The sequence below is a fragment of the Neospora caninum genome, chromosome IX (genome assembly GCF_000208865.1).
Source record: "Neospora caninum Liverpool complete genome, chromosome IX".
In the NCBI taxonomy this organism is placed as follows: Eukaryota; Apicomplexa; class Conoidasida; order Eucoccidiorida; family Sarcocystidae; genus Neospora; species Neospora caninum.
Genome location: NC_018390.1, coordinates 1,403,019 through 1,413,678, shown reverse-complemented (window position 1 = coordinate 1,413,678; position 10,660 = coordinate 1,403,019). Strand labels below are relative to the sequence as shown.

The 10,660-nt window shown below is 57.1% G+C and overlaps 2 protein-coding genes across 2 annotated transcripts; both read right to left on the bottom strand.

Moving 5' to 3' along the window:
• Nucleotides 1-1,442: 1,442 nt before the first annotated feature.
• Nucleotides 1,443-5,288, bottom strand: NCLIV_040250 (conserved hypothetical protein; the record flags this gene model as incomplete). Its single annotated transcript, XM_003880934.1, has 1 exon — nt 1,443-5,288. The coding sequence occupies one exon, from the start codon at nt 5,286-5,288 to the stop codon at nt 1,443-1,445; it is 3,846 nt and encodes a 1,281-aa protein (XP_003880983.1).
• Nucleotides 5,289-8,664: 3,376 nt separating this feature from the next.
• On the bottom strand, nt 8,665-10,174 carry NCLIV_040240 (conserved hypothetical protein; the record flags this gene model as incomplete). Its single annotated transcript, XM_003880933.1, has 4 exons — nt 8,665-9,087; nt 9,317-9,495; nt 9,723-9,795; nt 10,037-10,174. The coding sequence occupies 4 exons, from the start codon at nt 10,172-10,174 to the stop codon at nt 8,665-8,667; spliced, it is 813 nt and encodes a 270-aa protein (XP_003880982.1).
• Nucleotides 10,175-10,660: the final 486 nt, after the last annotated feature.

Genomic DNA, 10,660 nt, shown 5'->3' with positions numbered 1-10,660 from the left:
GCCCTGTCTCCGCTCGAAAAGACAACACTTCGTGACAATTTTAGTATCTTTTCGACGTCTATCCATGGAAGAGCTTTCATTGGGAGCTTCGCAGGACTGGAAGATCAACCCTAGGGCAAATCCCGGTGGAATCAGTGCCCTTTCAAGGATCTCACAGGCGCATATCGGGAGCGCACCCGAGTATGGGTTTCTGTTTCGAGGGTTTGGCCCAGGCCGTCGACGTGTAGGAAATAACGAAGACAAATCGCAAATCAGAGAAGTCTCACTTGTCCATCCGTCTTCTAATGTGATCATCAACTATAAATCTATGCTTACGTACATGTATCTCTAGTTAGGCTTATCGTTACGTCTGCCTCCTAGTGAGTGGGGGGGGAAAACTAAAAAGAAATTAAGGCCACGGAAACGCCAGAGGGAGGAAAATGGTGTCCGTGGGACTAGTTGTCTCGGATTTTTATCAAGTTCGGTAAACCACTAGGATGTGTTTTCTCTGTGAAAACAGGAAGCCCTCGTCTCGACACGCCACAGCATTGGTCCAGAAGTCAATGACGGGGAGAGACATGCGAACCCTCAGCGTGTCTTGCTCAACACATCAGCTGCGGAAAAGGTTCTGAATAGCTTGCTTCTCCGCCATTCCCTGTTTCTGCATCGAGTATGTCTTCCAACTTTGTGGCTGATGTTGATTTTCTCGGCCTGGCCATCGAGCGGCGCAACCGTGTTAGCGTCCCACCACGCGTCTAAGCAGGTCAGCAGGCTGCCAATGCAATTCGACCGGGCGTGCGTTTCCGTGGAAAAAACTACCTGAAGCGAAATACGTTTTCGCCAGCGCTTCCGCTGCCACATACCCCAAAACAGGCAGAGTGTCTACAACAGCAGAAGCGCGTCTGGCGATACGGCTTCAGCGGTGCCCGACTATAAGGCGACTCGCCGATGTTCCTGTGTGCATCTTGGGCCCTAGCCCACCATTGGTTTACTTTTCCTTCGTCGAGGTCCTGAGTCGGCTGGGAGCCGACTCCACACAGAGAAGGTTGCACGCCAACACGACGGGGAAACACAGCAGGAAGGAGAAAACCGAAGAAAGATAGCAAGAAGAAGAGAACCAAGCAGAAGAAGAAATGGAAGCAAGAGTGGAGCCGTACCGACTGAGCTCTTACGAGACGTATCCGCAGGCCGGCGAAGACCGGCAGCGCCTTCCAGAAGAGATGGGAAACAGGGGGACGCAAAAGGACAGAAGACGAAGCAGAAACAAACGAATACGACCTGTCTCAGAACTCGAGGGGGAGAAGAAAAAGGAAAAGGAGTCGAGTCGAAAGAGGGAACGGATAGAAAGAAATGCACTGTGCATGGAGACCGTCGCGACGGGGAAGCGAGAGGAGATGAAGACGCACACGAGGTAGACAAAACCCGTTTCCCGAGAGCCAAGTCGTCAAGCACAGGCTGTTGCGTTACGAGGGGGAGAGAGGCGCTGTGGCATGCACCACCAGAACACTGTCTTGGCGAAGTTTCGCTCGGAGAGAAGCGTGCAACTGACGAGGGGGCGGGAGGCTCGGTTTGTGCCTGCGCATGCGCACTTGAACCTTTCTCAGTTCCTCACGCATGTTGTCACTGTCGCCTTTCTCGGGTTTTTTCGCCTCTCGCTCCGCTCCGCGCAGTCTGAGGGAAACTGAAGTCCGATCCAGGCGGCTACGCGGAGCTTGACTCAACTGAGTTACCTTCGCCTGCGTCTCTTCGAGAACCTCCAACAGTCTTTGCTGGCTCTGCCACGAGTGAGCTTCGAGGTAGAGAGGCGCGAGGAAGCGGTTTCGGTCCACCTCCCGCCCTTCGCCGTCTCGGTCGCCTCCGGAGGCGCCACAGCCGAAGCCGCTCTCCCCGTCGGAGGCCACGCTTCTGCGCATCCCCTTCCACTCGACTTCCAACAGAGGCAAACTCGATGACAGACCGAAGTGGGTCCGACCTTGCGGCTGCGCTCGCCCCTCGTTTTCTCCAAGTGGCGCCAGTCTCTTCTCTCTCCCGGCGCTCTGTGCCGCCCGCGCCCGCACCCGCGCGCCTGCGCCGCGCTCTCCCTGCTCTGTCCACCCGTGGACGCGAGCTAGCTTGTCGAGACGCATGCAGATGTTTGTCTCTGCTGTGTCATACCCTGGCGGCATCCTTTCGGGGCGGAGGAGTCTCGGCTGTTTCTCTTCTTGGCCTAGTGCGAACCGTGTGAAATTCTCATCTTGCAAGCCTACGGCGGTAGCAGTCGCGCGCAGAGCTTCCCGAGTCTCTGGCGGTCGTCCCTCCCGTCGAGCAACCGCGCTGGAGCCTCCCAGTCCCTGCCTCGCAGCCGCCTCTCTCCCTTGCTCCCTTCTGTTGAAAACGAACTGGCCGTTTTCATCCAGATAACTCTCCACACACAGAACCAGAGGTTGGCGCCGCCGTTCGTCTTCTCTCATTCTCTCTTCCTCTTGTTGGGCCAGCAGTGGCGAGACCTCGGGCTGCCATATCTCACGCTGGGAGCCGTGCGGGGGAGGCGTTGCACTGCCGTCGGCGAAGGGCGTCTCTTCGCTCCCTGGCGTCTTCTCGGCTGGACCGTCGAGTTCGGCGGGTTCCTCGACGTCCGTAGGTTCCTCGATTTCTCTTGTTTCCCGCACCCTTCCTTCCGTCAGCCTGCAGTTTCGCGTGCTCCCTTGTCTCGGTCTGCGGCCGCCTCTGGGCACGTTGCGACTTTCTCTTCGACGCCCGCCGTCTGGACTCCACGGGGGCGAAGAAGACTCAGAGTCACTCCCGTCGAAAAGCGCGTCCGACAAGGACCGCGACGAACCCCAATCGGGACGCCCGCGCCCGCGGCGCCTTCGGGGCCCGAGGTCACATGAGTCCCACGACCTGTCCTCGTCTTCCGAGGACGACGCGTCCGTGCTCCCAAAAAGGGAAAGAGCCGCGTCCCCGAGCTTCTTTTTCAGGAGTTTCCGGAGCTGCGCGTCTCTCCGGCGGCGGCGCTTGCGCTCCGTCTTCTTGTCCCTTTTCGCCGTCTGCGCGGGATCGACAAAGTGGGGGCTCGGCACCTCCTCTGCGTCGTCGGTGTTGAAGGGCAACTCGCCGTCGCCCCCGCCGCTTTCATACCGCCACAGATCCCCTGAGGACTCGCGTTTCTCCAGGTCCACCGCCGGCTTGGGCTCGGTTTCTTTTCTCTCGCGTTCTGGGGAGGCTTCGTCTCCGATCCGCGCGGGCGTGGCCGCGCCGTCGACGCTGAACTGCGGCGCCCGCCCCCGCCCTGACGCCCAGACTCCCCCCAAAAAACCCCCGTCGCAGTGCGCGTCGCCTGCAGCCGGCGCGTCGCAGCCTTCTTCGCTCTCGGCTTTTTTACGTGGCCGCTGGCCGCCCTCGCATATGGCCTCGGAAATTCTGAACCACGCGCCGGCGGCGACGCAGCGCACAAACTGGAGCCTCCTGACATTCAAAAAGACGGGAAGCGAGAAAGGCACTCTGAGGGGTTCGCAAAAGGGAACCATCTGTCTGTCGCAAACGGTTCTGTTCCCGAAGGGAATCACCGTGCACGCGACATGAACGGGCTTCGGCACGCACTCGCCTTCCCGCGCCGACGGCAGCCTCGCGACGCAGGACGCGTACACGTTCAGGACGAGAACGAGTTCTTTCCCTGGAGGCTTGGGAAACTCAGCTATCCAGCTGAACTCCTGGCGGCGAGGTCGGCTCACAGGCGACTCCCCCGAGGGGGTTTTCCCCCGCTCGTCCGAGGGAATGTGTCGACGTCGCCACTCTGGCACTGTCTCCGTGGGCCGGAGTAACAGAGGGCCGAAGGAACAGGGGACGGGCACTGGAGCATCCACAGAGTCTTTCGCCAGATCCGGCTCGTCGGAGTTCGCGCTCTGCTCCTCGCTCTCGACTGACTCACTCGCGGTCTTCCCGGCTGCTGCGTCCAAGAAATTAAACTTCTTCCGCTCCTCGCTCCGAAGGTTGGCAGCCGCGTCGAGGAGCGAGGCTTGCACCCGGAGGACGCGCGAGCGCATCCCTGGAATCGCTATGGCGCTTTCGTACACGCTTCCTCCCGCGTTCGCTTCCAAACCTGCGCATCCCCGGGCAAAGTGCATTCCGCCTGACTCGCCTCGGACGCCGCGCCAGGCCATCAGATCCTTGGCCTTTTGGAGCGCGCTAGCTTCCTTGGCGCCCGTTGCACGTGAACTAACACTGCCGAAAAACGTCTGGTCGCCTTCTGAGGCTGCGCTCGAGAACAGGACGTGACGCAGCTCCACGGGCGCCGAACACCCCTGAAGGCCCGGAGACGCCACGGAGCACGCGAAGCGAACAGGCGGCGACTCCTGGGACGATTCACTGTCCCGGAAATGAAGCGTCGCCCGCACGCACAGGGTCCAGGCTTCTGCAAACGGCGGGCACCACGCCGCGCGCTTCGCAACATCGTGCAGGTAATAGAGGGCTTCATCGGAAAGCTCAGAGAAATCCCAGGGACTCCGCGAGAGGCACCAGTTCCAGGGGAGGTCGGCGGGATTGAACGAAAAACTGAATCCGGGCGAGACGCAGAGAGACGCGACGTCGCCGCGCCTCGTGGACCATGCGGTGGTCCTGGCTTTCCCCTCCTGGTTTTCGCGGCCCGACTGAAACGCGGACGGAGCGCAGGGGCGGCAGGCGCCCGAGGACCGATCTACGAGCTGTCGGGTGTACTGGGAGGCGGCGCGTGGGTTCGCCGTGGAGGGCTGTGGGCGCGACGCGTCTCCTTTTTGGGCGACGATCGGTTCTTTTCTCTTCTGGCTGTCTACCTCCGCTCCCTCGGCGCTATCCGCGCCTTCTGGGGGCTGCCGTCGAGCGATCTCGGCTTCTAGGCGCGCACAGCGCAGCTCGTAGAGAGCCGCCAGCTGAGCATCGAGGGCATCCTGAACCCCCAAGAGAACGGAAGGCCGAGCCACCAGGCGTGAAAGGCGGACCAGGAGCCACGGCGTCCGGTCTTCCTTTTCCCTTTCCTGAGCAGCCGATCTGTCGTGTCGCTCAGGCACCGCTTCCGCTTCGCCGCTTTTGTTTGTTGCCCACTGCTCTTCGTCCTGTTCGCCTTCGTTCTCGTGCTCGGTTTCGGTTTCTTCTTGATCTCCGGAGGCCTGCTCAGCTGTCCTCGAGCCAGAAGGCCTCCGCACGCGAGCTTTGTTCTTCGATTTCCGCAACCGTTGGCGGATCTTTCTTCCTTCTTCCTCTGCGCTTGTCTCCTCGTCTTCACTCGACGTGTCTCTCCTGCGTCTGTCTTCGCGGTGTCCACGCCCGCCTCTTTTCTTCAGTCCTGGGGGCTCCATGGTTGCCCCAATCAAGGAAGACAGCAAAGCTAAGGTGATTTTGCCTTCTGCGCAGCGTGTGTTCTCGGACTCCTCTACCGCGTTCGCCCCGTCCAATTTGTCCGCTGCAGCGCCTAGAAATATCCAGAGTCAAAAACCCAGCTTCCGGATAGATTTCCTGTCCTGCCGAAGAAAGCGTGACAGGCTGCATGGACGCGAGACACGAGACGAGCGAGAGGGAAGTCAAACCGCAGCCAAAGAAAAGGGGCAGGAGGCTCGTGTCGTCGCCATGTTCTTTGTCTTCAAAAGAACGCACACTTTAAACTGCACAACGGTGGAAAGAGATAGAGTTAGGTTTCAAGCAACTACGGAAGGACCGCGTGTCGAGATAATACACTGTTTTCCGGAGAAGAGCGGGGCATGGCAAGTGACTCAGTTAGGTTTCAAGCAACTACGGAAGGACCGCGTGTCGAGATAATACACTGTTTTCCGGAGAAGAGCGGGGCATGGCAAGTGACTCGAAGCAGAGAATCGAAGGGGAAGAATCGACTGCACGTTCCACAGGCCCTAGAGAAAGTAAGGCACTTTAATCGAGTTAGAAAAATCGAACTGGAGGAGGAGGCGAGGTCGAGTCGGAGAGAAGAGGCTCCTTTGAGCTGGCGATGAGTTGAGGCGAGCCACGTACGCCAACCGACGGTGTATATGGGGCCGAAGAGCGCCGCGCAACGGAGACCCCGGGATACACTCGAGCTGTCGGCTAAGCGAAGGAGAAAGACAGATTTTTTCCAGGGGAAAGTGAGGAAGGTTTTCCACGTGCCCGACCGCGTCGCCTTGCAAGACAGGCCGGGAACATGGACGTTTTTGCGTGCCAGCGTTTCCGCGGCTTCACGCGGAGACGCACGAAAAAACAAGCTCGGCGGGGTCACACTCCACGAACTGCCGCAGTGTGTCTTCTTTCTGGCGCATCGGCCTCGTCAAAACGCTCAAAAGAAAAGAAAACCCGGTGAGAACTGCGTTTGGACGCTGACCCGCGAGTGGATCTCAGCATCGACTCCGGTTTGGCGACATGCGCTGCGTGGACGGTATGCGCCGCAGGAGCAAAAGGCAGAGAGCGCTTCAACCCACCTGCGCGCCTAGCGAAAGGGACGGGGAACAGGGAGGCTCTCCATCAACAAAAAAGAAACAGCGAGACCTCACAAAAGGCGTTTCGCAGGAACAGCCCCAAAGGCCGGAGAGACAGGCACGTCTATGGCAGGGAAAATGCGGACCGACTGTGGCAAAAGGAACACACTGCATCGAAGCAGGGAACCGTCCAGCTTGGTAAGCTGTCGCGCGCGTGTTTGTGTGCCGATCCGCATTTTGGGCAAAAACTTTGAGAAAAGATCGCAGCGTCCACTCACCACGAACTAGGCCCCCGAATATTTCTTCGTCTCCCTGTCTTTTTGCGCCGCTGAAGACACTTGCTGACCTGCCATCCTTGACGCCCGGACACGTTGTGTTTCCGTGTGTCCACCAACCGGATGCGCATGACCCTCGAGAACTGAGAGCAGGGAACACCGCGGTTCGGCGAGACACTCCGCGAAAAAGGAAACACAGAGCGAGTGGACACAGATGCACACGCGTCGCCCAGTGATCCACTGCGCCTGCGCCTGATTTTGGACGGGATGCTCCGTTCCGGGCCAGGTTATATATATATATATATATATATATATATATATATATAGGAAACACGTGCTTGCGTATGTACCGATTCGTAAGGGAACCAAGCGTCGAGGCCACTGAGGCAGGTGTTCAGCGCGCGAGCTAACTCTGAAGCTTTTCCAGAAGAGGCTGCCTATGGAGTGTTTTTATCTGGGCCTCGGCCGGTGTCAGATCTCTGAATTGTTGAAGGGGTAATGCTTCGGGCCCCCGTGCTGCAAACGGTGCTCCATCTAACAGCCCGTTCTACTCAGTGCACGGCTTCATAGTTCTCGCAAACAGATCAAGGCAAGAGCGTTTCTGTGCCAGTGGAGTGGGAGAGAGCTGCCGGAGGCGTGCCGATCACATCATGGAAACCGGCGCAGTTGTTCGTTTAGAATATGTCCTCAGGACGTCGTGAGGGCAGAGAGCCTGTAAGCGGCACTTTCTCTCACCAAAGTACCGTGTGCCCGGGTCTGGAACTCGCAAGCGTTGGCGCCACAAAAGCCATGGCATGCACATCCAGAGAGCAAGACTCAGTGGTCGGGGCACCTTCTCGGTTTCCAGGGATATCACAGAGTCGTTGTTGTAGCCAAACCAAGCTGGTCCTCATAAGCAGTCAAAGCGGTATTCGAGGACGCGAAATCCCAGTGTTCTATTCGGTTCTGATTTCGTGTCCCATCTGGGTGTGGGAGTGGACCGGGTAACTCGGACAGCCGTATCTCTAGTTGTTGTTAGTGAAATTGGTTTGCCTATGTATTGTGGAGTTCTGTTGTATACTCACGTTGAAATATGAGTAGTCATGGACACTACTCAGCCCATGGACAGGGATATGAGCGTATGCACATGCGTTCACTCGTGCACCCAACTGTAGAATATATTTCCGTGCTAGCACATTTACCATCGATTTCTGTCCCCTCTATTTGGAGCGCTACCGTCATCTACCTAAACATTGATCTATGTACGAGTCGACAGGTAAAACGATTATATGACAGCATCCGGTATGCTACACTTTTGTCTGGTGCCAACCCCTTTTTCCACCAAGCTTCCGGGAAGGACTAACCCGAGTCACGTAGCGCTACGCAGGGTAAGCCTAGTGACTGCCGCAACGTTAAATATTTCTGCTGATCAATCAGGATTGTAACATACGCTGTCAAGAATCGGAGAGAAGCTGCCTAGGAACCGTTCCTGAACTGTTCATACATTTTCTTCCGAGCAACTGAAACGCGTTAACAGCCGCGAAAGATTCACTTCAGCGTCTTCTGCGCCAAAAGTGAAGCCGACAGCGACGCGTCACGCGATGTGTCGCATAGGCGCAACTTTATACGGCAGTAGCCATCTGCCCGCTACGAAGCAGCTGTTTCTCACTATTTATCGGCAGGGGCAACAGCTTCGGTCAGTAGATTCAGCATCTCAGGCCGCAGGCAATCTGTTCCACTGGTGAGGCAGAAAAGCGAAGACCACTCGCGTGTCAGACAGCCGTGCACCGTGCCGCACAATTGTGCCCTTGTTTCTAGGGTTTGAGCAAAAGCAAAGGCAGACGTGATTTTGACGTGACGAGGTTGGGAAATTTACAGTACAGCGGCTTTGGCTAAATTAACAAATTGTTCTGTCAGTCGGCAAGTGCGGCACCACAGAAATGGCGAAATGGACACTGTGGCGTTTCCACCATCCCACATGGAGATACACTAAAAAAACCAACGAAAAAACGGAATGCGCCTCAATAGATGGGCAGGAGAGGGGGATACACGCCTGTCGCAACCGCGGATGGAGGCTGGTTCACTGAAGGAGGAACGCCGCAGGTCTGAGGTTGAGGGAATGCCGTAGGATTCATCGGGAACGGGGTAGCTGGGGCTCCAAACATCGAAGGAAACGGCTGAGTAACACCCGACGGCATGAACGGATTGGCGCGGGGAAAGTGAGCTGAAGCAGCCGTCTCGTTTCTGTCGGGCTGCGGCTGTGCTGTTCCGCTGTACAGCTTCATTCTTTCATTTACAGACATTCTCAAATGCTGCTCGGCTAGACGCTTATTCTCCGCAGATTGTTGCCGGGAACTGGACAGAGGCATCTGCTGCGCCTGGTTCATGCCCTCACCAGAGTTGCCGTGCTTGCCTTCCGCGGGAACGGCTGCCGCTCCTGTGGTCTGCAACCATACGAAAAAACAGACCTCCACCTTGGTGTGCTTCACCGTGAGAAAGGGAACGTCCACAGCTTTTTTAAGCGACGCAGCATACCCCTGCGGCGCTGGGATACAGTCCGCATTGTTTGCTATCTTCCCATTTCCTTTTCATCCGTTTCCGCGATTCGGCAAACGCACAAGGAAACAAGCGACGACGCCCACACACTATTTCTCGCCTCCACGTTTGGCGTACCTTGTAGACTGGGGTTATAAGTCCGTGGTGGATCAAGTCGTCCAGCGACATGTTGGCGTTTCCGTTCTCGGGGCAGATTCGGTCCTCGGGGTTGACGACACGAACATGACCAACCCACAGTTTCGGTTGTCTCTTACCGGGGTACATGATCGAAACTCCATCGGCCCCGTTTTCGATCTCTGTACACACAGGATTTGCACGGTTAATAACGTTTTTTCAGGTTCCCGCCTCCTTGCCATCCAATGAGAAAGCCTCCCTCTAGTGAACCACCCGATGGATGGAGCAGCCACCGGTTCTGCGTTTCCCCCCAGGAAAACTGCTAGTCGTTTTCGGTATACACAACTCTATGGCGGTCCATGCAGGATCCGCGGCACAGGCAATTGCGAAAAGTTATTCAGGCACTCACGCCAGTCATGGTCTTGCGCTGCCTTCAACAGCCTTGCGGGAAATTCTGGGTCTTCCGGCAACTCGGGGTCTCCCTGCAAACAGACAGTGCAACCAGGTGCGCGCAAGTGGGAACCAGTGGAGTTTCCTTGCACAAAGGGATTCAGCGAGACACACGAAAGGACACGTCCCGAACGCAGGCTCGACCGGCTTTTCATGCGGTTGATACAGAGTGAGGCGTGGGGACTGGATGTATAGGGAAAAGATGAGGAAAACAGGTGCCTCTCTCAACAAATGAGGCAAAGTCGCTCGGTGAAAGGACTTGCTTGGGCGTACCTCACGGTAAGTTCTCTCATAGTAACGGGGTTGGCAGTCTTCAGGCTTCATGGCTCGCTTTTTCCCGTCAGGGGTGGTGATAACCCCGTAGCGCGGGTCGAAACGCTCCGCGTTGAAGTGGTCCATAACGTTTCCCATCGTGTTAAAAGAAAGAAATCTCAGGAAGCCTCTGTATGTGCACCGGCGGTATCGCCGCGATGCTTCGCGTGTCGTCCGGTTTCACGTGGAATATGAAACGGCGAATTGCTGTTTCGTGGAAGGAATGAATGAGATAGAACAAAACGCACAAAGGAAGCGACAAGGAGATTCGAAGAACGCCCGGTTTGACGGACGGTCAGTTGCGTTCGCGGCTGTACAATCGGGCAAAGGCAGGAAGTGCTGCCAGACAGGCAAACAGAGAAAGACAAAGGGACGTGGAGATGAGCGGCGAGACAAACCGCCAAGAAAGGAGTTTCTACTTCAAAACTGTGCGTCTGTTCGAGAAAGGTCGCGCGAATCTTTAGTGACGAGAACTCGCACATGTGGACCAGGAGCCTGCAAGTGTGCCTCGTGGCTCCACGGCTCGAAGCGCCGCGGCGGGGCCGAGAGTTCCGCAAGGCGTTAGCCGCAGCCGCTCGCTGGCGT